This window comes from Podarcis vaucheri (genome assembly GCF_965113315.1).
Source record: "Podarcis vaucheri genome assembly, chromosome: 15".
Lineage (NCBI taxonomy): Eukaryota > Metazoa > Chordata > Lepidosauria > Squamata > Lacertidae > Podarcis > Podarcis vaucheri.
The window spans coordinates 39,883,426-39,909,553 of record NC_138753.1 but is presented as its reverse complement, the minus strand read 5'-3'; the positions used below and the strand labels follow the sequence as shown (position 1 = coordinate 39,909,553).

General features: G+C 46.2%; 2 protein-coding genes and 1 long non-coding RNA gene across 3 annotated transcripts in view; 2 read left to right on the top strand and 1 right to left on the bottom strand.

The window, feature by feature from the left end:
- LSM1 (LSM1 homolog, mRNA degradation associated) overlaps positions 1-14,284 on the top strand; it is a 16,328-nt gene extending 2,044 nt beyond the window's left edge. The window contains exons 2-4 of the mRNA XM_082200712.1: positions 457-525; positions 10,453-10,568; positions 13,778-14,284. Coding sequence (XP_082056838.1) covers positions 457-525; positions 10,453-10,568; positions 13,778-13,948 — 356 coding nt within the window. The 3' untranslated portion in view covers positions 13,949-14,284. The remainder of the gene's footprint in view (positions 1-456; positions 526-10,452; positions 10,569-13,777) is intronic.
- Positions 3,972-25,611, bottom strand: LOC309519620. Its single transcript, XR_014213892.1, has 3 exons — positions 25,520-25,611; positions 23,941-24,070; positions 3,972-7,103 (listed from the first exon to the last, which is right to left on the bottom strand). It is a non-coding gene; the product is annotated as an uncharacterized lncRNA (long non-coding RNA).
- LOC309519453 (G protein-coupled receptor kinase 5-like) overlaps positions 25,144-26,128 on the top strand; it is a 73,240-nt gene continuing 72,255 nt past the window's right edge. The window contains exon 1 of the mRNA XM_082200456.1: positions 25,144-25,985. Coding sequence (XP_082056582.1) covers positions 25,934-25,985 — 52 coding nt within the window. The 5' untranslated portion in view covers positions 25,144-25,933. The remainder of the gene's footprint in view (positions 25,986-26,128) is intronic.

Sequence of the window (26,128 nt, the reverse complement as noted above, 5' to 3'; positions counted from 1 at the left end):
TTGGCGGTTCGAATCCCTCTGACAGGGTGAGCTCCTGTTGCTCGGTCCCTATCCTGCCAACCTAGCAGTTCAAAAGCACATCAAAGTGCAAGTAGATAAATAGGTACCGCTCCGGCGGGAAGGTAAACAGCATTTCCATGCGCTGCTCTGGTTCACCAGAAGCGGCTTAGTCATGCTGGCCACATGACCTGGAAGCTGCACGCCGGCTCCCTTAGCCGATAAAGCGAGATGATCGCAGCAACCCCAGGGTGGTCCATGACTGGACCTAAGGGTCAGGGGTCCCTTTACCTTTTATGGGGGGGAGAGGGCTTGTGTTCTGATTGCTGGTTTCCCACAGGCATCTCACTGGCCACTGTAAGAACAAGACGCTGGACTAGATGGGCCCTTGGCCTGATCCAGCAACCTCTTACATTCTTATGTTCCCTAATGAAGCTTTCCCTTTTTATTTTCTCCCAGAGAAACACTTGGTCCTCCTCCGGGACGGTCGGACGCTGATTGGATATTTACGCAGCATCGATCAGTTTGGTATGCCAACGTAAACTTACCTTTTTGGGTGCTAGCCTGTTTCATTCCCCATTGTGTGGGCTGTATTTGACCATGACCAGGAATCCAGCAACGGAATATGCATGTGTTTGGAGGGAGAACTTTGCATTCTGATTTACTTGACTGTATTGATTTATTTATTGCATGTACAGTGGTGCCTCGCAAGATGAAAAGAATCTGTTCTGTGATTCTCTTCGTCTAGCGGTTTTTTGGTCTTGCAAAGCAAGCCCATTGGCGGATTAGCGCTATTAGCGGCTTTTAGCGGCTTATCTGCTGATCGGATCAGCTGATAAGCGGCTTAGCGGCTTAGAAAAAGGGGGGGAGGGGGAAAAAAAGCAGGAACTCGCAAGACATTGTCGTCTTGCGAAGCAAGCCCATAGGAAATTCGTTTTGCGAAGCACCTCCAAAACGGAAAACTCTTTCGTCTAGCGAGTTTTCCGTCTTGCGGGGCACCACTGTATATGCCACCTTTTGCTTCCAAGGAACTCAGGGTGCCGTCCATTGATCTCCCCCTCCCCATTTCACCCTCACAGCAACCCTGTGATGTAGATTAGGATAAGAGATGGCGAGGGGCCCAAGGTCACCCAGTGAACTTCATGGCTGAGTGGGGACTGCAGCATTTGCTGTCCCCAAAGGGAGTGGCTATGGAATAGTTGTGAAGACTTGAGATGCAAATCAAGAGGTCCCCGATTAGACTCTCATCCTTTCCATGAACGCATCAGGTTTGACTTAGGAAAACTCCATTCTTTCCTCAGCCCCATTTCCCATTGTCACATAAAGTCAAAGCAATCTCTTATCTTAGTGTTATCATTAAGCATAATAAAATGATGATGATTATTATTTATACCCCACCCATCTGACTGGGTTTCCTCAGCCACTCTGGACAGCTTACAGCACATTAAAAATTGTAAAACATTAGACATTAAAATTTTTCCTAAACATGGTTGCCTTCAGATGTCTTCTAAAAGTCAGATAGTTGTTTATTTCCTTGACATCTAATGGGAGGGTGTTCCACAGGGAGGGCGCCACTGCCAAGAAGGTCCCCTGCCTAGTCTAGTTCACAAATAGCAGTAAATTTCTGCTTATTAAACTACAGTTTATTAAATCACAGCTTTGTGTTCTAGACATGAACCTAGCTTAACTGGGGCTTGTTTACTGCCAACAATCTGAAGCCATGGTTTTCTTGACTATTGCACCCCAAACACTCACCAAACTACCAAGGCATGAGATGAGAGCAGCTGGAAAACAAACTAAACTTTAGCAAAATGGAATGTGGTTTGTTTGATCTCTTGTAGGGCAGCTCATGGAATGTTAGAAAGTATTGGAGGGTTTTGACCAGGTGGTAGGTGTGATGATGACTCTGCTTAGGAAGCCGTTGCTTTTTCACTCTCTTCTCATGACACATTACTTTCATCATTTGTGCAAGACGTTTTGCGGATTCTCCAGGAAGTGCTAAATAAAGATGGCAGATCGGACTCTGATCTAGGAGCAGGGCGCTGGGGAACCTTCCAGGGGCCACCTGCTGGTGTGGCCAGAGGGAGAAGTGGTCATAATAGTGGATATGGCTTTGAGCAATAGGCTGAATTTTAGCCCCACAAAAGTCAGGTTTCTGCACACTTCTTCCCTCCAGGCTCCCACATCTCTCCTTTTGCCATCCAGGCAAAGAGGCATTCTCATGGTTTGAGGACATATTCCAGCCATTAAAAGCATTCAGGGAAGGTGTAGGGTAAGACTGGGGAGGTGTGTGTCCTGGGGAAAATCCCAAGGGCCAAGTATAAACGTCTGGAGGGCCACCTTTGGCCCCTGGACCTGAGGTTCCCCACCCCTGTCTTAAAAGCATGCCCACACACTCAGATCTGCACTTGCACAGTTGTGATGGAGTTGGAGGTCAGACTGAGCAGCTGCTGTTTTGCCTGAGCGCTCTGTGTGTTTGTCCTCCCTCAATTAATTATGATCAATACGAAGCCTGGTGCTGCTTGTATGTGTATGCATTCTTTAGGGAAAGAAAAAGCCAGCTTTCTGCTTTCTAAACACTGCATGAGGCCTGGGAGAGTGTCTCTCCACCCCCACCCCCCGATCAGATTAGGGTCAGAGAATCCTTGAACCTCATGTGGCGCCTTCAGCAGAGATCAGATCTTCCCAAGGCTGGCTACAAGGTTAAACAGGATTTTTAATGCAAGGTTAAACAGGGTTTCAGTGGAAGACAGGAGGGCCTGGCGTGCTCTGGTCCATGGGGTCACGAAGAGTTGGACACGACTAAACAACAACAAAAACACAAGGTTTTGTTTTCCTATAGCCTGCCCGCCTTCCCAGGAAGTGAGCTTATGTGGTGCCAGTGGCAAGGATGCATGAAGCTGCCATCTTAAATTAAGTGCCCTGGGGCATTATGGGGGATTTAAAATGGCAGCAGCTTGCTGCTCCTTCCAGGAAACCCTGAAGCCAAGAAAAGCCCACAACAGACATTGGTGCTGGTGGGTCCAGCTGAGGGGTTGAGGCCCTGACAGCTACTCAGAACACAAGGGCTGTGCAAGGACCTGGAGGTGCCTAAACTGCCTCTGAAGCTTAGCAGGATGTGTAGGGATCAGCTAGAATTCCGTGGTGGGGAGTCTGCTTGCATGAAGAATGTCCCAGGTTGAACCTCTGCTAGTTAGAGGGGTCAAGCGTTATGGAAGATGGCTGTGTGAAATCCTGGAGCGCTGGTTCCAGTCAGAAATGAGGCGGACCTGTAGTCTGACTTGTTGCAAGGCAGCTCCCACCTTGTGTTTATTTTACAGCCATACCTCGTGTTACGTTTGCTTCAGGTTGCATGTTTTCAGGTTGCGTCCCGCAGCGACCCGGAAGTAACGGAATGGGTTACTTCCGGGTTTCGCCGCATGCGCAGACGCACAAAATGATATCACGCACATGTGCAGAAGTGGCAAATCGCAACCTGCACGTGTGCAGACGTGGGTTGCGTTCTTTTCAGGTTGCGAACGGGCCTCTGGAACGGATCCCGTTCGCAACCAGAGGTACCACTGTATTAGATTTTCATTGCACTTACTGATTTATCCCAACTTTTTCCGCAAGACATATGCGGTTAACCCCTCATTTAATCCCTGCAACAACGCTGTGAGGTTGGTCAGGCTGAGAGGCTCTGGCTGGCCGCAGGTGACCTGGCTGAGGGGGGAACTTGAACCTTGGACTCCCAGCTCCTAGTCTGAAACTTGAGCCACTATGCCACACTGGAACCCGGGGACAAAAGTGCCACAGCCATGGAGATCTCTGTCAGCCTGTACCACTAGAGGGAGCCTTATGCTTAAAAAGGAGCTTTTGACTCAAGGGAAAAACAGGAGTCTCTTTTTTAGATGAAATCCTTGTACAGTGGTACCTCTGGCTGCGAACGGGGTCGCAACCTGAACAGAACGCAACCCGTGTCTGCGTGTGTGTGTGTGTCGTGATTCGCCGCTTCTGCGCATGCGTGTGACATCATTTTGCGTGTCTGCGCATGCGCAAGCAGTGAAACCCGGAAGTAACCCATTCTGTTACTTCCAGGTCACCGCGGGACTCATCCTGAAAATGCTCAACCTGAAGCAAACGTAACATGAGGTATGACTGTACTAGGCAGCCCTAAGATATCTGGGTAGGCCTTTTAAGAAGTGGAACCATGACGCTCCTTCCAACTGAGTTTTTCTCAGAGTCGCTCCATTTAAGCTAACAGATCAAATCACTGGGTCTGCTCTGAGCAGGACTAGCACTGTGCCCTTCTAAAAGCTTGACACAATGCAGTTAAGATGCAATCCTCCTCTAGCTCTCTTCAGAAACTTGGCTGCAGGCCTTCCTTCCCTGTAAGGGTGAAAGTTGCATCTTGAGAGCCAGCACAATGGATGTTGGGTTCGGGGCTGAGGTGACTTGACTTTAAATCCCTGCTCTGCCACAAAGACGGCTGGTTGTCCTTGAGCAAGTCCGGCTCCATCTTCCTAACCTAGCCCAGCCCTCATGGCGGTAAAATAATATTATGCCCGCCTCCTTTCTCCGAAGGAAAGGTGAGGTAAGAAGAGTCTTGCTGGATCAGCCATATGAGAACCTCATCCAGCGTCCTGTTCCTATGATGGCCAGTCTGGTGCTTCCACAAAGCCCAGAAGCTCTGCTTGAAGGCAATAGCTCTTTCTCACGGAGTGCCTCCAGTTATTGGTGTTTAGAGGCATATTACGGCCACATTCACAGCATACATTTATAAAGCCCTATGATACGGCTTTAAAGTCATAGCTTCCCCCAAAGAATTCTGGGAACTGTAGTTTGCTAACAGTGCATAGAGCTGTTGCCATCACTTGGCAACGATTCTCAGAGTGGTTTAGTAGTCAATCCCTCTTCCCAAGGAACTGGTTATTGTAGTTCTGTGAGGGGTGAATAGGGGTCTCCTTAACAACTCGCAGGACCCTTTCTGTACCCTGTTGTGTCCCCATCTTCTTTCCTCTGGGCCAGAAAATTAGATTTCTTGCTAAGAACACATTGAATTCCTACTGAACAAGAGCCATTAGGTTGATGAAGAAATCCTTATTATTACTCATTCTTGTTGGTTTTTTTAGAACCTCTCTTCCACCATTGTACTGCTCAGTTCAAAATACAAACTTTAGACCAGCACTGCAATTTAGAAATTGGGTTTTTTGAATGAACAAAGTTTGAACAGAATGTGCCTAGCGGAAACTAATTTACAGGGAAATTCCTATTAGGATGGATCCTCCACAATCTTCACAGTTACTTATAAACTAGGAACTACTTAGATCAACTACAGGAAGGGTGGGATACAAATTGAATAAATTGAATAAATATATAAAAATAGACTTGCAATACATCCATGATTTTTGAATTATTGTATGACTTTAAAACAATTACACACGTTTCTAAGGACAATTTATTATATGCCTTAGCAACTAGCTTTCTTGAATTGCCTCTGTTGATGTTTAATAGGAGACGAAATGAGAGCAGGGCCTTGGCAGCACTGGTGTAAAAAGTAAGGAGCAATACATCACAGAATGTTGAATAACTCCTTTTTATAGTTTCAAATGTGAAATGCCCCTTTTTGATTGCATTTGACTGATGATATTAACAGTGAAGATAATAGAATAGAATCCCTCAGTACTAACCTGGAAGGGCTTAGTCTTAATGTGTTGTCTTAATGCTGGCTTCATGCAGCCTTGCTCATCATGCTATAAAATCAGATTACCATGTGCAAATGTAATAGAACTAATAAGAGACATCATGTGTCATATTGTGCCAGTGAATCCTTTGGTTGTCTTGTTGGGTTATGTGAAACAACACTTAGCTAAGGAATTTGAAGAACAGTTTTTGCGTATAAGAACATAGGGGTGGCGTCATGACTTTAAGAAAGCCATTGGATGTCCCTGCAAAAATAGAAATCAAAGTCATGGACTATGGTGGACTTCACAAAACCAGCCAACTTGATTTTGATCAGAAATGGAAGGCGAATGTGATGTTGTGGTGTTTAATAGAGTTTTGCAGGAAAAATCTCAAGGTTTGTGCCATCTTTATATTTATCATTTCACAATACGGGTTCTCTTTCTTTGTTAAAGAAGCTTGTATCATTGAACTAATGCAAAACCATAATAGATGCCAGCTTTGGTAAGGTCTCTACTGCATCTTGGTCATTGCATTTGCTCCTTTGGGGGTATTAGAATTTGCATACGGCTGTTTTCTGTCTACACTAGGAAAAGCAAAACTGGGATTGTGACATCTGGCTTTAAAAATCCGAAGTCTGAATATTTGGTCCATTTTGTTTAATATTTACATCATTGGTTTTCAACTAGCGGGTCCAGGGAACTCAATATTGTGTCTCAGATTGACCTTAGGTGGGTCGTAAGAGCAGCATTATCACAACACAAATATATGGCAAAAGAAGTAAGGAATGAAGCTTCCATGTCTATGCTGGGCTATAGATAGGTCCTGGAAAAGGCTGAAGACTACTCACTGTCTGACTGTCAGCAGCTCTCCAGAATTTTTTCAGCAAGTCTTTCCCAGCTCTGCCTGGGACTTACACCAGGAATATTGAACCGGGGACCTCTACAAGTATCCATGTACTTGGCCACTGTGCTACAGACCTTACATGTGAAGGAGATCCAGTTGAAATGGACCGCCTCATGATGTCCAGTCATCCTCCTCCTTAGGGAACAAGGGTTTAATACTTTCCCATTCTGTCCTGACATGAATAGCATCCTGAAACTTTTTAGTTTTGAAGAAGGGCTTTGAAGAAGTGGCTGAGTGCGTACTTTGAACATAAAAGCTTCCAGATTCAATAATTGGCATCTCCAGGAAGAGTTGGGAAATACTCCTTAGACCCTGGAGAGCTATGGATTCCTGAAGATCAGCTGTCAGTTCCAATGCAGCACCTAGTTTTTCAGAAAAGTTTTGAAATCTATGGGCAACTGTGTGCCAGATGAAGCTTTGTCCAAGGCACAGACATGAGCACAAGCGTCCTCTGTCCTTGCCTTACCTAATTTCTCTGCTGCCGGCTATTGCTCCGTGCCCCTTCATTACTTGAAGACCTGCCACATTGCCAGAAAATCCTAATATGCAAAAATCCAAATATTACAATACAGATGTATGATAATTTCCCGAGGAAATTCTGTATAAAACTTTGCCTTTTCTAAGGGGAGAATGTGGGGTTTGTTTTGCATTGTTCCTGGGACAAAATATATGCCGAAATGTTTTAACTGTTAAAACCAAAGGTTGCATTCAGCTAAGGCCTACTCTAGAGTACACCAATTAATGAACTTAATGAACTTCAGTTAGTCATATCCATTAACTCCACTGGGTCTCCTCTGAGTAGGACTAGCATTAAATAGTGCACAAAAACATTCAGCAGGCTCCTCTTTTATTCCTATGAAAAGAAATAAATTCAGGAGCTGGACTACTGATTTCTGCCCACAGCAGCAGGGCTGTGACATAATCCTCGAAATAATCTCAGGCCGGGAACATCTTGAAATCTGAGTATCTACACACAGATGAGGGATCTGTGGTGCTCTAGAATACAACTCCCATCATCCCTGAGCACTGTCGACTTGCTGGTTGTGGCTGATGGGAATTGTAGTCCAACATCATCCGCAGGACCACAGGTCCTCTGTCCCTGATCTAGAGGGTGCCCTAAGTCTTCAGAATGAGTGCCTGCGTGCCTGTAGCCAGGAACCAGCAGTCAACGATCTTATCTGAATAATCTTCCACTTCACTTTACACGCTGGGAGCTCCTGGCTTTCTTCAAGATAAACTAGTTTATAATTAAGGCCTTGCTTGGCAAATAGTTGGGTTTTTAGTCATATGCAGCGCATAAGAACGTTGCTCAGTAATTTTTAAAAGCCCTTGTAAACACTGGAGATAGTGTCAGGATGTACTCTCTGGCCGGCTAAAACCTCTTGAAAGCTGCCTAATAGGTCCTCGTGATTTTTTGGTTCTGTAAAAAAAAAATACTGTTGCCAGTTGTGACATTAGAGCTACAGGACTGAAATAGTTCTCTTCTCTACACACTTCCCCCCTCCCATCCCCGATCATTAAAAAAAACCACCATCTAGGCCATTGCTCTAGAATAAGCAGTGTTGTTCATGACTATGGAATAGAATGTTTGATAAGACGCACTTGGCTTCTCTGGGAAAGGGCCTTCCCAAGAAGATTGTGGCTGCCTGGCTTACTTGCATTTTTCCCTTGAAGAGCTGGACATTGTTATTCTGTCTGTGCATTTTTATTCATCTTGCTCTTACGACTGTTTTTAAATTATAATTATTATCTATCTATCTATCTATCTATATATCATCTATCTATCTTATCTATCTATCCATATATATATATTTGTATTTGCAAGTCTCATTAAAGAATGAAAAAGCCAAAAAGAAAGAAAAAAATGGAATTGGACAAGGCTGTAGAATGGTAAAGGTAAAGGGACCCCTAACCATTAGGGGTTCCTAATGGAACCCCTAATGTTCTTGGTAGTTCTTGAAGCTACCAGCATGGGTTTGACCAAACTGCGGGAGGCAGTGGAAGACAGGAGTGCCTGGCGTGCTCTGGTCCATGGGGTCATGAAGAGTTGGACAAGACTAAACGACTAAACAACAACCATAAGGTCCAGTCGTAACCGACTCTGGGGTTGCGGCGCTCATCTCGCTTTATTGACTGAGGGAGCCGGCGTACAGCTTCCGGGTCATGTAGCCAGCATGACTAAGCCGCTTCTGGCGAACCAGAGCAGCGCACAGAAACGTCGTTTAACTTCCCACCGGAGCGGTACCTATTTATCTACTTGCGCTTTGAGGTGCTTTTGAACTGCTAGGTTGGCAGGCGCAGTGACTGAGCAATGGCCGCTCACCCCATCTCGGGGATTCGAACCGCCGACCTTCTGATCGGCAAGTCCTAGGCTCTGGTTTAACCCACAGCGCCACCTGCGTCCCTTTGTAGTGTTACCCCTCACTTAATTTCCTTCCCCTTCTGCAGCTGACCTGCATCTGCTTTGATTGGGGCAAGGACCTGCCGTACCTGTTCTTCGCAAAGTGCCACATACATAGGTGAAGCCAACAGCACTTCAGTATGTTCACTCCCCAACACACACGTAGTGACAGTAAAATTCAAACCCCATATAGCTTCCACCCCAGTTTTGAAGCTGTCCAAAGCAAGATGGCCTTTACTTATGGTTGTCCTGTAAGTTGTCAAGTAACCTCGGAAGGCAAACAGCCATCTCCTTCAGGTCACCAGGCCTGAGAGCTTTTGGGGAACCATATGGGGGTTCCTTCATGGGGGTGATGTTAACTTCACAAATGACTGAGATTGATGGGTCTTGGCACATACTGATTAAGAACAGAGAGTGTCGTTGCTCATACTCTTCCCATAGGCATCTGTTGGTCAACATGATCCTGGATGAGATAGGCCTTTGGTGCGATCTAGAAGGGCTCTATATATTTTATTTGGCTTCCGACTTGCATGGACTTTGTCTTCAAGGTCACCAATGTGATTTAGAAATTAGAAATACTTTGTCACTTGTACAACTTGTATACAGTGAGATTACACGAGGACCCCCACTCAGCTCTCTTAGTCTTAATTCCCCTCGTTTACTGACGCACACCCACCAAACTCGAAAGTCAGTTGCCCTGTTGTTATCTTTTCATTCAGCAGCCTAACAGCCCAGGGATAGAAGCTGCTCTTTACCCTGTTGGTGCGACTAATCATTCTTCTATATCTTCTGCCTGAGGGCAGGAGATCAAGAAAGTGCTGGCCAGGGTGTGAATCATCCCTGAGAATTTTCCTCTCTCCTGAGGCAACGATCTTCCGCTATTTCATCCAGTGGATTCACGGGACAGCCCATAATATCTTGTGCTGTATTCACCACCCTCTGTAGGCACTTCCTATCAGATGATGTCAAACCAGCGCACCACACCATGATGCAGTAGGAAAGGACACTTTCTATTGTTGACCGGTAGAAGGAGCTCATCAGATGTTGATTGACATCGTTCTTCCGCAATACTCTGAGGAGATTAGTGCTTGGGATATCAACATGCCATTACTCCTTGATTGTCTGGCCTTTGGCTCATCTTGCCTAGTACTCTATCCTGTGGTCCCTTGCAGGAGCCTTTCCAGTTAGAGGATGTCTGAGGGAGGACAGGGGTGGAACCTGGAACCTTCTGCATGCAAACTACGGCCCTCTCAGAGCACTCACAAGACTGCTGACAATTGCTGTCAGAAAATGAGGGGGTTATGTCTTTTGGTTCTAGTGCCATTCCATACTGGGGGCAGGGGCGTTTTGAAAGAAGATGGTTCTTAGAAGCTTGAATCATATTGAGGGCTGGTAGCTGCACATTCAGTTTTCAGTGCCTGTATTGCCACACATTTCTGTCTGATTTTCCATCTCCATTCCTCTCTGTCTCTCCCTGAACCTTGTAGCAAACCTGGTGTTGCACCAGACGGTGGAGCGCATTCATGTGGGCAAAAAGTACGGTGACATCCCTCGGGGCATCTTTGTGGTGAGAGGCGAGAACGTTGTACTTCTGGGAGAAATTGTAAGTAAACCCTGTCGTATAGACTTTATTTGGGTCTTATTGGGCAGTGGTATCTCCTGCCGTGCTCAGTTTTGTCGGTGGAGAAAGGCTTGTCCTAAATGCCATTGTTCCTTCTCGTGCAGCCCTGCAGTTAAACACTAGCCTAGCAAGTGATTAAGAATAAATTGCAATCCGAACTTGAAAATGATGGTAACCAAATTAATAGAGAACTGGTAATTATTAAATTGTTTATACTGGTTATGTTAAGTGTCAGTCCTATGTTAGTTTGCATCATTTGGAAGTTCAGGTTCCAGTTTGTTCTTAATTCCTTTTCTTGGTTTGTTAGAGGTTCCTCCTTTCGCGATAAGCACCAGCCTGGTAGCCACAAGGAATTGCGTGCAGGCGAGTGAGTAGGCTTGTAGAGGAAGGAGAGAGTCCTCTGTGCCCTGCATAGAAACCAAGCAGGCTGATGGAGCCCCCTTTCCCACACCAAAACAGAAATTCAGTTCTCAATCCCTCCTCTGCCATTCACCAGAAGATGTGTGTGTGTTGGCAGGTTAGTAACTTTAGTAGGCTTACTTGTAAGGCTGTTCTAACACTGAAACCAGGTGATCCCATGCAAGCAAAAGAGGGCCACTTAAAATGATGGTAGTTTATGAATGCCTGTGAAATATGGGCTTCCAGGACCTTCCGAATGCTGGAGGCGAGCATAGGCCACACCTACACAATACTTTCAGAGTGTTTTGATGTCATTTTGACAGCTATGGTTTCCCCCAAAAGGGAACAGCAGTCTTTTAAGGGTCCTGAGGATTGTTAGGAGACCCCTATTCCCCTCGCAGAGCTACAATTCCCAGAGTTCCCTGATTGATTGTTAAACCATTCTGGAAATGGTAGCTCTGTGAGGGAGATAGGATTTTCCTAGCAACACTCTCCTCTCCTCTCAGCACTCTTAACAAGCTACAATTCCTTGGCTTCTGTGGGGGAAGCTATGGCTGTTAAAGTGGTATCATAGTGATTTAAATGTATGGTGCAGATATGGCCAAAATAGGGGGAAATAGTTCTAGGCTAGCCATCTCTCTAAAAGGGACGCAGGTGGCGCTGTGGGTTAAACCACAGAGCCTAGGACTTGCCGATCAGAAGGTTGGCGGTTCGAATCCCCACGACAGGATGAGCTCCTGTTGCTCGGTCCCTGCTCCTGCCCATCTAGCAGTTCGAAAGCACGTCAAAGTGCAAATAGATAAATAGGTACTGCTCCGGTGGGAAGGTGAAAGGCGTTTCCGTGCGCTGCTCTGGTTCTCCAGAAGTGGCTTAGTCATGCTGGCCACATGACCCGGAAGCTGTACGCTGGCTCCCTTGGCCAATAAAGCGAGATGAGCACCACAACCCCAGAGTCGATCATGACTGGACCTAATGGTCAGGGGTCCCTTTACCTTTACCTAGCCACCTCTCTGGTAATGTTAGTTTTGTAGGCGCATGATATTATTTTAAAGTGAAGAAATGCATTCCTGTTATGAGTTGCACAAGACACAGGATTGCAACCTCCCTGATTCAAAAGCCTTGTCTGATGGAATGCGTCACATTCTCAAATCCGAGCTCTGATCCCATCTGCAACCAAGGCATAGGCACTTTTCACACAAGTTTTAGATGGTCTTGCATTTTTTTCTGGATGAGGGATGACCAAATCATGTGATCATTGCATCCATTCGTTTTGGGAGGCTCTTTTCTGCTTCGCCTTAACCACTGTGATGAATGATGCTCCCCCTGTTTAAGGGGGGGGGTCCTTGTAATTGTTTGCTCTTCTGTCAGCACAGAGACTTGGCAATTGTAGTTCATCTCAACAGACAAAGGGCAAAGTTTGGAGTGGCAAGGAGCCGTGGGGTTCTTATCTTTCTTTACCTCCCCCCTGGGACCTTTGCATTAAGCATAACAGAAGAACCCTTTTTTGACATTCTTGCACCATTTTGGTGCCTTGAATCAAATTGAGGCCTTTTACTCAAACCATGCAGATTGCTTGCATTCAGTCTCTCTCTACTATGTTATCCTGGTGGAGAGCAGCCTGGTGTCTAGACTCCCTTACAACCTGTCAAATTCATTGCTAGACAGGAAGATTATATCCTGTTTCAAGGGGGGATGGGACACAACTTGATACCTCTTTGGGTACATGGCTCCCTAGACACCCCTTGGGGCCCACAAAGACCCTCCTCCTTTATCTCATTTTTTTAAGGGGAGTTGGTCTGTTTGGGCTGTTGTGTGTGTAGAATTTTCATTTGATTTGGGATGTAGGGCAGAGTTCTTATCCCATTTGTAGGTTGGCCCTTGAGACAACTAGCAATATTCATTCTCCCCCGCCCCATATCATGCATTGCTAAAGTGTCATCTGTTGTAGCAGCAGCAACAAAAACACCTTGGACAACTTACACGGTCGTTTTGTTTGTTTGTTTAGAATGTATAAGCCCCGCTTCCTCCCAAGAGGTGCCCAGTGTTTAAAAAGAGCTGTTGCAAACAGCTGTTATCCATCATGGCTCAATAAAGCCTCCATCCTCAGAGCAAACATATCTCTGTGGACCAGATATTGGAGACGTCCCTTGTCTTCATCTTCTGCTTTTGATCGCTTGGTTGGCAGGTGGCTGGCAGCTATGGAGGGCACAGTGTTGGCATCAATGGCCCTTTCCTCATTAGCCAGGCATCTCGTCGTAGTTTGACTTTTGTCCTTTTCATGGAAATGAAAAATCTTCTCTAGGCATTTTACCATTCTCTGTACCAGGGGAAGGGAAGCTTTTCCAGCCCACGAGCTACATGCTAGATGCCAGAGGCAAAAGTGGCCAGAACAAGTCATGTACATTTGGCCTTTGTACAGTGGGCAGCCCTCTCTATCCTCCAAGCCAAGCAAGCAAGAGGGATTGTCAGAGTCCAAAGACACATTCCAGACAGGCAGAAACACTAAATCAGGATGTGAAACAAAACTGTGAAACAAAACAACAGCAGTGTTGCCTGCAGGGAGTTCCGAGGGCCAGGTGTCGAGGTCTTGGGGTCCACATCCAGCCCCTTGGGCCTGAGCTTTGTCACTCCTGCTGTGTGCTCGACGCAAACTCGGCAGTGGTGCACCCACCAGGATCTTACGCTGCTGAAAGTGGGGTGGAGGTACTTTAACCCTCCTCTCCTCAACCTCAAAAAAGGTGGTGTGGGTTGACAAATTTGAGTGGCGGCTGAGCCTTCCTTTTCTGTTGCAGGACCTGGAGAAGGAAAGCGACACGCCTTTGCAGCAAGTGTCGATTGAGGAGATCCTGGAAGTGCAGCGAATAGAGCAGCAAGCCAAGCAGGAGTCGGAGAAGCTGAAAGTGCAAGCGCTGAAGGAGCGGGGCCTCTCCATTCCACGGGCTGATACACTAGATGAATACTAGGCATTCAGTCCAGACAATCACAGCAGCCCCCAAGATTGAATTAGCATTTAGGGCCCCCTTGTGATGTGCATTTCCCCACCAACACCTCTTCCCCCCCCCTTTCCCTGCGCCCTGAGTGCGAAACACAATTTAATCATGATTTATCATTGTTGCCGAAGACCTGAAAAGATCCCAGTGTTACGTAATCCAAGGTGATGGAGCAGCTGTCAACAATCCTGGCTAGGGATGAAACTTTTTTTAAAATATAGTTTTCTTTCTTTCTTTTTTCCTTTTGTGACTTTGGAGGAGGTGGAATTAAGCCTCCCCTGACATGTAAATAAAAACTGACTCTGCGAACCCAGGTCTTGCTTAGGCTAGAACCCTTTGAGAGTTTTGTGCTCGCCTTTTCAACTTTTAGCTTTTCTCTAAAAGTGTAAAGCGAATTCAGTGAAGGCACCTTTGCCTCTTAAAAACTGGGCTGGTGGAGATTTTGGTGCCTGAATTGGAGGCAGGTGTGTGGGAAATCTGTGCCCTTCCAGAGGTTGGTAACTTGTGTTCAGAAGCTTGGGACTTAGAAATAAGAACCTGGACTCAGGCTATGTTTGCTACATTTATTTTAGAGTCCTATCCTCTCTCACAGTTCCATATGGTGGTGTTCCTTTCAGAGCTCTCTGTGCATCCTGGGGTGGACAAGTCCATGCTTAACCCAGAGCATTCTGGGCATCCTGGTCTGGATCAAGCAGTGGATCCTGCCATAGACATTGCAATGGCCTATGACTCTATCACCCCTGACAGTTGAGCCCTGGCTAGGGCTGATGGGAATCGTGGTACGAAAAGACATCTGGAGGACTTGACTATAGGTTCCCAATCCTCGCTTTAAAGATGTCCATCTGTCAGTCGGGACTGAGCAGGCTTAATAACAGGCAACTAAGTGAATCTCTGAATATTAATTCCCAGTCATTGGTACTGGCATTGATCTTTTTGTTGGTTGAGATAGATAAATGGCTTCTATTCCTCTGCGTGCATCATACATAGCATATCTACAAGGGACCTTCTACGCTGCGTTCTCCCATACACAATTATAATCATTCAGAGGGGGAAAGTGGAGTCACACTTCCTGGGCCAGCCTCCCATTGTCCCACTGTGGCCTGGTCTGTGAGTATCTCACAGGCTTTAAGGATAAATGTGGCAGCAGAGAGCCAACTGCAAGCAACCAAACTCTAAACCACATAGGGTGCCAGATGCTTTACAACAGGCTTCCCGCTTTAGAAGATGCCTTTAAAACATGTGACAGGCAACAGGAGGGGGTCCCGAGAAGAATGCCCTTGTTCTCTCCCTGGGCATGATTTTTGCTACCTAAGCGGGTGGTTATTATTTATTTACCTTTTGTATACTGCTTTTCCACATGTGGAGTGGGACGCGGGTGGCGCTGTGGGTAAAACCTCAGCGCCTAGGACTTGCCGATCGCATGGTCGGCGGTTCGAATCCCCGCGGCGGGGTGCGCTCCCGTTGCTCAGTCCCAGCGCCTGCCAACCTAGCAGTTCGAAAGCACCCTCGGGTGCAAGTAGATAAATAGGGACCGCTTACCAGCGGGAAGGTAAACGGCATTCCGTGTGCTGCGCTGGCTCGCCAGATGCAGCTGGCCACGTGACCCGGAAGTGTCTGCGGACAGCGTTGGCTCCCGGCCTATAGAGTGAGATGAGCGCACAACCCTAGAGTCTGGCAAGACTGGCCCGTATGGGCAGGGGTACCTTTACCTTTTACCTTTCCACATGAATGTACAGTCATACCTCGGGATGAATACGCTTCAGGTTAAATATTTTCAGGTTGCGCTCTGCAGCGACCCAGAAGTAACGGAGCATGTTACTTCCGGGTTTCGCCACTCGCGCATGCGCAGTCGCTCAAAATGATGTCATGTGTGGAAGCGACAAAACACGACCTGCTCAGTTGCGTGTTACGTTCGCTTCAGGATGCGAACGGGGCTCCGGAACGGATCCTGTTTGCATCCAGAGGTACCACTGTACGCGAAGCAGCTCAAAATGCCAACAAAAATGCAATAACAGTCTAATCATTTGGAAACAAAGCGATCCATCTAAAAGTGGCTTCAGTACAGATGCAGACTGGACAAAGAACTTGCCTTAAAAGGCTTTTTAGAAGAGGAACATCATCAGTAGCTGATGCTTCTTCTTTCCCACTTTGCAATTAGGTGCCACCTGTGTGGTCCCAAAGTAGCTTACGAAAGATACTTCATTTCACACTCATCCTTGTTTATTTAACTAATTTATAAATGGCTTCACAGCCTGAGCTCATCAACAAGAGAGAAGACAAATTCCCACAACTGTTAACACCATTTCTGCAAACTAAAAACAAAACCATTCCTACAAATGTGCAGTTAGTATTTCAGAAATTATTGGGTCATATCTCGGGGAAAGCCTTCTGAAAACCAAACCCTCTTCAGTATTGTCTAAAGACCCTGTCTGATTTCAGCTGGTTGTTGAATTTGAGAGGGCTGGAGCTGCAACACTAAGAGCCTGATTTCTCTGCTGTGCCCCGTCTGAGGAGCACAGTTGCTGGGCAGGCAGGCAGGCAGGCATAGGGCAAGGCAGTCCCTTAGCTATCCTCGGCCCAAGTTGTTTGGGGCTTTAAATGCTAGACACAAAACATGCACAGAGCAGCCCATGCAGCTCCCTCAGCAGAGGTGTTCCATGGTGTCGGGAAAGCCCATCCAGCAACCTAGCTGCTGTATTCTGCACAGGCTACAGATTCTGGGTAGAGCCTAAGGCAGGGTTCCCAAGTATCATTCTAGTGGTCCACACTGTGTCTCTGAAGTCTATGACATTTGAATGCTAAGAGAGCATATACAAAATAAGCAATAAAAACACAAAAATCATGCAGCATCCAGCACAGCGCATTACAATTGCTACCTTTTTTGTTGTTTGTTGGCATCTGTCTCAAGAGACAATGGAGTGTGCCTCCAAGGGTGGAGTCAAACCATTGATGTCATTAGCAGCACCAAAGGGACTTCCCATGACACAAGCCTGGGCAGTGTGTGTGGAAGTCCTAGGCTGCCCAAACAAGACCAGCCCTCTTGGCCTCACAGATGTGGTCCAGTGGAAAGCAGAGCAACATGTTTGGCACCAGGTTGGCTGCAGGAGTTGCTGGAAGGAGGAGTACAAGGTGCTATCCAACCAGTGTGTAGGGTTCACCCCTTAGCTTTTCCTTCTGAAGATGTTCTGCAAGGCAGTGGAGGTTTAGGAACAGTGTTTTCCTTCTACATGGGCCGCCTTCCCAAGTTGATGAGCCCCATCTGCCCCTCAAAATTGCTACAACAGGCTAAAAAATATTTGTGGTTCATCAAGGCACCATTTTTAAGTGGTCTCTGGGCAATGGTGTGTTTGTGTTTTGGGGAACAGCTGACCTAAGGGAAGACTCACCTAGAGCTCATTTCACTAATCTAATCTGGAAGTTGCCAGAACATTCCACCCCAATCATCTACGTATATAGTAATGAAGCTAAGCAGGTCAGTGCCAGAATGGGAGACTGCTTGTGGACCCAAAATACGCAGCTTTGAGTTTCCTAATGGAAGAGAGATTGAGTATAAAAATATTAAGGAATCGGTCCCCACGAAGCTTCTAATATTTTATAAGCATTTCCCAACATCAACGCAACAGAAATGGTTCTATCTCTTGCCTGCGTTAGTTCAAAAAAGCATTTGTCTAGGCTTGGTGAATATAGTAGAGAGGAAAGTGTAAAGATCACCTGCTCAAAAACCAAACTGGCGATCTTTGGGAAGAAACATCAGAGACTCAGACAGTCAACAGATGAGCAACCAGTTTGCCAAGTGACTTAATCTTAAGTATCTCGGAAGTTATTTTAAAGATAAGGGGCAATAAACCTTTTCCAGCCTGAGGAATCTTAGAGGATAATTTCTTGGGAAAGTTGTGAATTCTGCCCCCTAGTGTGATTAGAGTGTCAGACTAGGACCTGGGAGACCAGGGTTCAAAAAACCTGGAAAACTTGTTTTCTAAATGTTGTTACTTGAAGTTACTTATATTGTGCAGGTGGAGAGAAAAGAACTCCTGAAAACACTTTACTGAGGAAAACAGTATACTAATTCAAGGAGAAAGGAACAGAGGGGTTTTGTCTTTCATACTTCAGGCCTTGTATGTAGCATGGAGACATTCAACCAAACCTATAGAGGAAAAACTCTCAAAACTACCCAGTATGCTATATCAGCCAAGATCATGCCATTCTGCCTGGTTGCTAAGCAACACCACACCCCTCCTTCTCTTGGCTAGTTGACTAACACAGAATTAACCCTTAAGTTGTACACAAAATGATCCCTGCTGCTGTACCTCCAAGAAACTCCCAATACAGTGGTACCTCAGGTTACATACACTTCAGGTTACCGACCTGAAGAAACCCAGAAATAGTACCTCGGGTTAAGAACTTTGCTTCAGGATAAGAACAGAAATTGTGCGGTGGCAGTAGGAGGCCCCATTAGCTAAAGTGGTGTTTCAGGTTAAGAACAGTTTCAGGTTAAGAACAAACCTCCAGAACGAATTAAGTTCTTAACCGGAGGTACCACTGTATTGTTGTGTGTGCACATTATTTGGTCAACCCCAATGCATATGTTAAGCTCAAGAGATAGGCTTGATGTACAAAGCACATTTTCTGATATAAGTTCAAAGTGTTCCTGGTCCTTTTGGCAGCATTAAAACTGCAACTTCAGAATTTCCTAGTCAGTTAATTTAAGCTAATGTAAGCCTTTGTGGCTATCTCCTCTGAGACTATGTCATTGGCAATGACTGGTGGTTGATATTGTCATACTCCTTATTGCCCACAAAGATAGATTTACAGAAATCCTGAGATGGAAGATCTCAAAAATCAAAAAATGAACTTGGAGAGACAGTTACAAAACAGAACTAGTTCCTGAACTCCCTCCACCCACTTTTACCTCAACTCCCTGCCCCACTTCCTGCTTTGTGTATCATCTTACTTGGCAAAGAGTTCTTGAGAACCTGAAAGCTTGTCACACTTTTGTGACATTTCATTGGCTCCCAATAAATGTATTGCCCAACTGTGGATTTGGAAATTTTTCTTCTTTTTATTTTATTAGGCTTACCCTCAAAAACCATCCCAGAAAAAAATATACTGACTTTTCTGTGACTTACAGTTTTTCCTCTTGCTCTAGCTACTGCAAGGATCTGTGCAAAAGTGCCAAAGGGGTGCCTTGCTTTCATGGTAATTTTATTGCCTTTTTGCCATATGCTTGAGTTGGTTTTTCCTATTCTTTATGTTACTGCTTTTAAAATAATCATCCTTAATTCTGGCTTTTATGTACTGTGATTCATATACATTACATTCTTAGTATTTGCAAACATGATTTGATTGCTGTGCACCAACAACTTTTCCATGCTGGTCTCTACAGTCACAGCAGCTGTTGCAACCTTCCAACAGTTTGACTTCACTCCCAAAGGGCTACTCCTCCTCCATTGTCTCCCGGGACAGATAAGATGCCAACAACAACCAACCAACTTTGGGGAGTGGCTGGATCTTTGCAAAGATTTTTAACCCCAAGCAATGCAAACATGACCCACAAACCAAACAAACAAACAATCCTCTTACTATTGTGCCAAGCTATGGGTTGTTTCCTACTCATAATAGTGTCAGGAGTGCATGCTGGAGCCAGGCCCTGTGACCGGTAGGGCTTCGCAGGACTGGGGCCTTCCTAAGTTTGTTCTGGAGAGGCAAGGTGCAGCCACACAGGTGAGGCCGCTTGGTAACTCACTGCACCTGGGGGCAAGAGCTGGGAAGGGATATAAGGTCAGCATTTCCCTTCGGCTCATTGCCCGAGCAACATGTTTCCTGCCTTGCTGTGTTTGGCTTCTTGCTTCTCAACAATCGGACCCTTGACTTCTGGACTCTCGTTCCTGCTCCCTCCCCGCCATCTTGCCCCTGGTCCCGACGTCCTCAGCCAGGACTTCGATCGCCCGTAGACCGGACCACGACAAATAGCCCCAATGAAATTAATGGACCTAGGACTTCCGGGTTAGCGCCCCCGGCAATGGCAGATTTCCTCTGATCGGGAGGAATCCGCTCCGTGGAAATTAGGGTCTGAACCGCCACGGCGAGGCGGAGACCCATTTAAAACCACAGGCGGGAGAAGCCTGTGGACGTGGAATTCGGCTGGCACCTTTTGTGCCTCCCCTACTCGCGGGGAACCCGGTTTCGGGGATCCGGAGCGACGTGGGGTGAGCGGCGCGGTGCTTCAAATCGACTGCTTCTTTCATGGAGTGAAGCCGCATTGCTGTTGCTGGAGAGCGCTGACTTTTTCCTATGGACAATTGGACTCTAAACATCTACCCGTGAGTAGAACGGAAAATTGGATCTCTAAACATCTTAATTTGGCATCGAAACGGGAAGGTTTCAAACAGGAAGTCCGCCTTCCTCTTTTGTAAATAGATTGAAGCAAAGACGTTGCAAGCTAAAGCCTGGAAAGTCTTTTGTAAAGGATTAAATCTCCATCGGTTAAAATTACTAAACCCCCCTTGGAAGCAGGAGAAGAGGGGGGAAATTTTAGATCGTTTAAGCCTGCAGGAGAGAGAGTGAAGAAAGATAAATTACCACCGTTTCGAACCTGGGAACGGGCTGCCAGTAAGATTGACGGTTTGGGAAAGTTCATTGACTGTGAATAAAACGTATGTTGACAGATAGTTAAATAAGAGAAATATATTGTTTCCATTGTTTCCTTTTGCACTTAAAAAGGAGCAAAAAAGCAACTGAAAATCGAAACTAACTTTGTTGCTGGATCTGCGCTTAAAAGGATGAATACAAATAGAAATTGTTTCCCCTAGAGGGAGCTTTTGAAACTGTTGCAGGAGCGGAGCTGGGGAATTTTCCAGCTGCAGAGATTAAAGACCGTGAGAATCAGAGATTGACCTTGGACAAGAATGTTGACAGAAGAAGCCTTGGTGATTGCATTTTGCAAGACAAGTGCTTTATTGGAAGAGCTTCACGAGAAGACAGATGTGATGATTATTAAAATTGACAATTTGGGACAAAAAATGACTGATTTGGGACAAAAAGTGAATACCTATACAGAAACTACTCAGGAACTGATTCAGGAATCTGTTTTGACATGGCAAGCTGTGGAGAAGACGGAGGAGAAAGTTGTTGTTGAACCTCAAGTAATTCAAGTGGAGAGAGCCCCGGACTCATAGAGGCAATTTGATGAACATAAGCTGTTGCCTTTTACGATCGAATCTAGAGAAAGCCAGATTTGGAGGGATGGAGCCCCGCTTGGATTGGAGAAGGAAAGTTGGATAGATCCTCCTATGCAGGGATGTTCCGGCCTTTGGGATTTGGATTTGGGTCAGGGGGAGAATGGTGCTCTGAAATATCTTTTGGACTTTAGTTCTGACTATGGAGAACGGGCTGACCTGTCGAGAAGGAATAAGGACATTGTTAGGTTGGAGTTTCCCCGAGATCTACTCCTCAGTGCCAAAGAAAGGAAATTAAGAACAAGATCAGCAGAAGATAAAGTAAAGTGCATGTATAAATATGAAGAAGATCTGCAGAAGGGACATGGAAAAGAGTTAAGAGCCTCGGACAGAAGGGTACCAGGTTGATGGACCATATAGAATTGATAGAAAGGACTGACAGAATCCGAGACCAGGGAGAAGAGACGGTGGAAGAAGATTGGGAAAAAAGTTTAAATAAAAAAAAATTATTTAGAGAAATGTTGCAAAATTAATGAGTGTTAGAAAAATGTTGGAAAGAAATCATATGGCTTTAGTAGAAATGTTATAAGGAGTTAAGTATAAGTAGGTTTTAGGGTTTTAATGGTAAGATAAGGTTAAAATAAATTAAGATAATTAAATGACAAAATATTGAAAGATGGAAAGGATTTGCTGAAATAATTAATAACTAGAACACAAAAAGGGAGGTGTGAGGAGATCGATGAAACAAGTTAATGAAAGATAAAGATTTGGAAATATTGGATGTGTTTTTAATTGTTTTTGCTTTTGTTTTTGTTTTGATGTATTGTCTTTTGCTTTTTTATATGTACTGTAATGTATTGATTTGTATTGTTTATTTTTTCTCTTTTTTTTTTTACTTCTTTCTTTAATTCTTAAACTTTTAATAAATATTTTTTTTTTTAAAAAAAGAAATTAATGGACCTAAGTTAGCAATGCCTATTAATTTCAGTGAGTCTTCTCTGAGTACGGCTAGTATTGGCTTCAACCCATTGAAGGGTTGAGTGATCCACGTCCACCAATTGTTTAGGCATGTGAAAGAAGCCACAATGCAGAAAACATACCCACTGTCCTCCAGAGCCATAGAATGCCAGTACATTGTTCAAGCTAAGCTGGCCTTAGCACGGGCAGTGCTGAGACCAGTGTCTGAACTGGGGCAATCTTCTTAAAGAGGGAGATGGAACAGGGTGTACAGAAACATGTAGAAAGACTGGCTAAAAAAGGCGCAAGGTGTGGAGCACTGCATCTAATGTGACACAAGCAAGATCAGACACATTAATCACAAACACACCTAGTTTTGTCCTGTGCACTTTTCTGCTGCTACTTATTTACACCTGTCACAGAGGGAAGCGAATGGCAGCCATTCCAGGCAGTATGTATGTGCACAAGCCAAGGCCTGACTTGGGGCAGGTTGGCACCACACCCGCAAGCACAGGAAGGTGCACCTTCCTTAACTGTTGCTTACGACCACAGGGGCAAAGCGCAGAAAAGGCACATTTTTCAGGGTGTAGGACCCAAGTGGAATGCCAGGTTTTCTTATAAGGCATCCACACCACACAAATTGTAGGGAGAAAGTTTGACGCAAGTTATGGGTGTTGCAGACAGTGGCGGAGTTTCATGCTCCAGCACCGGGGCTAGAGAGCAGGTGGGAGCGGAGCTGGCGCATGTCCCGGGGGTGGGGTGGTGCGCATCCCGGGGGCGTGGCACGCCGCCTATGGGGGCATGTCGCCCAGCGCAGGCAGGGTGCAGCTGCGATAGCACCCCACCAGGTTCACGCTGCCGGGGGCAGTGCGCTCCCCCTGCACTCCTCTTCCTCCGCCAGTGGTTGCAGATCAGCAAATTTGCACCCCAAAACTAGTGGCTCTTCATCTAATCCATCTAAGGCATTTTGTTCTTGGACCTTTTTATTCCTGGATAAATGGAGCAGTGGGGAATGAGCTTTGCTGCAATCGAAAAAAGATAAGAAACTCATGTGATTGTGCAGAGGAACTCTGACAGGATTTTTGTAAGGTTGTCACAACTTGGAGTAACTGTTCGGTGTTGAACCTCTTAATGACCCCGGAGTATTCCATTTTAACATTTCAGAAGTAGCACTAGTTGAATAGATGATACAGAAAAAAGAAGGCATCTGCATACCTTACCAGTCTGGACCGGTAATTAGACGCTTTGAAAATTACTTTTCTCCATGGTAGACATAGAATTTAAACTTTTTGAGTGATACATTCACACTCTTCTATTAGGCCAACTAGCTTAGAGTTCCAAGTTTGCAAAGCTTACATGCCAGGACACAACCTATGTCAAGTTAATAATTCTCTCACTGGTTGTAAGGATAGAATTATAAGCAGTGAAATCAAGGGAACTTAAAATAGCTCAACTTGAACTGGATTGTACTGCGTGAGATTTTACCTAGTAGCTCCATGTATTCGGAGAAAGAAAAACTCATGTTAAAAGTGATGTTCTTCCAGTGACTGAGATATCCGCTGACACTTATTGCCAATAGCTTCAGCACAACAGAATGGCTTTCTCCAGGCAATATAGAAGTAGTCGGGGGTGTGTGTGTGTGTGTGTGAATTTAATAAGCTAAGTAGCAGCTATTAGCTTAGGTGGCTTTAGCAAAAGTCAAGTCTTATGCATTAAAAAAGGAGAATTTTTTTTTAAATTGTCCAGTGGCACCTTAGAGACCAACTAAGTGTGTTCTTGGTATAAGCTTTCATGTGCATGCACACTTCTTCAGATACCAACATGGATACCTACCTGAATTAAAAAAGGAGAGTTCAAGCAGCAAATGTTACCCTTCAGAGATGTAAATGAGCCTCCACATCTGGGAACAATATATCTGAGCACCAGAAGCCAATGACAAAATAAGGACCATATTCATCATGCCCTGCAAAGGAGGAGCATCTGACTGGAAAATGTGGGTGGTAAGAAGACTATAGTCTGTCAATTTTAGTGCAAAGGCCTTTACAATGGACGGCAGAGAATAAAAGGAAAACTTTCATCTGGAATCAATACAATACATTGGTACCTCTGGTTATGTACTTAAATCGTTCCAGAGGTCCGTTCTTAACCTGAAGCACCACTTTAGCTAATGGGGCCTCCTGCTGCTGCCGTGCCGCCGGAGCACAATTTCTGTTCTCATCCTGAAGCAAAGTTCTTAACCCGAGGTACTATTTCTGGGTTAGCGGAGTCTGTAACCTGAAGCGTATGTAACCTGAGGTACCACTGTAATGTAATTGTTGTGATATATCAGAACGGAAGACACGGTGGAGGTTGATCCATTGAGGCAAATGGGGCTCTACCCAACCAACCCCTGTCTCCAGTCCTCCAGGCCCACCTGTAATTGCATCTCCATCTCCATCTCCTTCCACCCTCCATCCATGCAAGCAAGCAAGAGACTTTATGATTCAAGGACATGTTCCAGCTAGAAAAGAGCACCTGAGGAGGGCGAGGATCAGGGCTGGTGAGGCGGGATGTGTCCTGGGCAGTGGCATAGCATGGGTTGTCAGCACCCGGGGCAAGGCAAGTAATTTGCACCCCCTAACCCGTGGATTTGCACCCCCTAACCCCCAGATGTTGCTCCCGGTGCGTCCGGCCCCCCCTGCACCCCCACGCTACGCCACTGGTCCTGGGGAATCTCTTGAGGACCAGACAGAGGGGCTTGCATTTGTGTGTACGTGTGTGTGTGCGCCGAGCTTCTCCTTCCCCGCAACCCACACCTGACTAGTGTGGCCTCACTGGCGACTGCCTGCCTGTTCTCCATGCGGGATGCTCTCTGCGCTCAACCTAACGACGGCGAACTACATTTCCCAGGATGCACTGGAGCGCAAAACTTTTGCACGCTCTCTCTCTTTCTTTTTTGGAAGAAGGTGGGTAGAGGAGGTTACATAAGTCCCAGAACGTTGACACATCGCTGCCCCGCCCCCGCGGGAGCGACGTCACCGGCCCGGAGCCCCGCCCTCGTGGAACGTTTGGTAGCCAGTTTCAGATTGCTACAGTCGCGCTCGCGTCCACGCTATTTCCTGCTGCCGCTGGGGGGGTGGAAAGATTCCTGCGCTCTGGCCCGCCGTCTCCCCCCAACCCAGATTCTTGCGTGGGGGCCCCCGGATTCCTTACCCCCTTTAACAAAAATAAATCCTGCTTGCGGGGGAAACGACGGACCGAGCCTCGGAGCTGCGCCTCCGCATCACAAGGACTGGATTTAGGATCTCTTCGTCTCCTGTTTCCTTCTCCCCCCATCTGGGCATGGTGCGCTGGGGAGGGGGGTGAAGGGGCTTTTCCTCAGCGCTGCTGACCCCCCCCCCGCCCCCCATCCCTACCCCGAGAGGGGTTTTACTGGCGCCGGAAAGCCTCCTTCCAAGGGGAGGGGGGCGGTGCGCGAGGCAAGGGATCCCTGGATCGCATTGCATTGCGGCTGTTGCTCCTAGGAGGAAGGAAAAGAAAGGCTTTGCTCCTTTTCGTCCAGCCTTTGCCCACTCCTGCCCCCTCCCCCTTCCCCATTTCCTCTACGCTCTTTTTCTTTTCATTTTAATCATCTGTTCGATTTCGCCTCGGAAGGAAAAGGAATATATATATATATGAATGACTATGCTGCCTTGAGGACTCGGATGCTGGCGGCCTCTTTTTAAAAGGGGAAAAAAATCGGGAGGCGGGGAAAATCACCTTGCAGAGGATCTTCGAAGAAAACAGCTGCCCCTTCTGCCTCGTTCCCCCCTCGACCCTCCCGCAGCATCACTCAAGCTGGAGCATTATGGAGCTGGAGAATATTGTGGCCAACACAGTCTTGCTCAAAGCCAGAGAAGGTAAGAGATGGGGGGGGGGCGTGTGGTACAGGCGTGGGTCTTTTTCTTGGGCGAGCGGGGGGGGGCTCCCCTCCCCTCTTCCCTCTCTCTTCCCCCAACCCAGAACTGGCATAATGGTTTTAGCAGAAAGAAAGTTGGGCTCT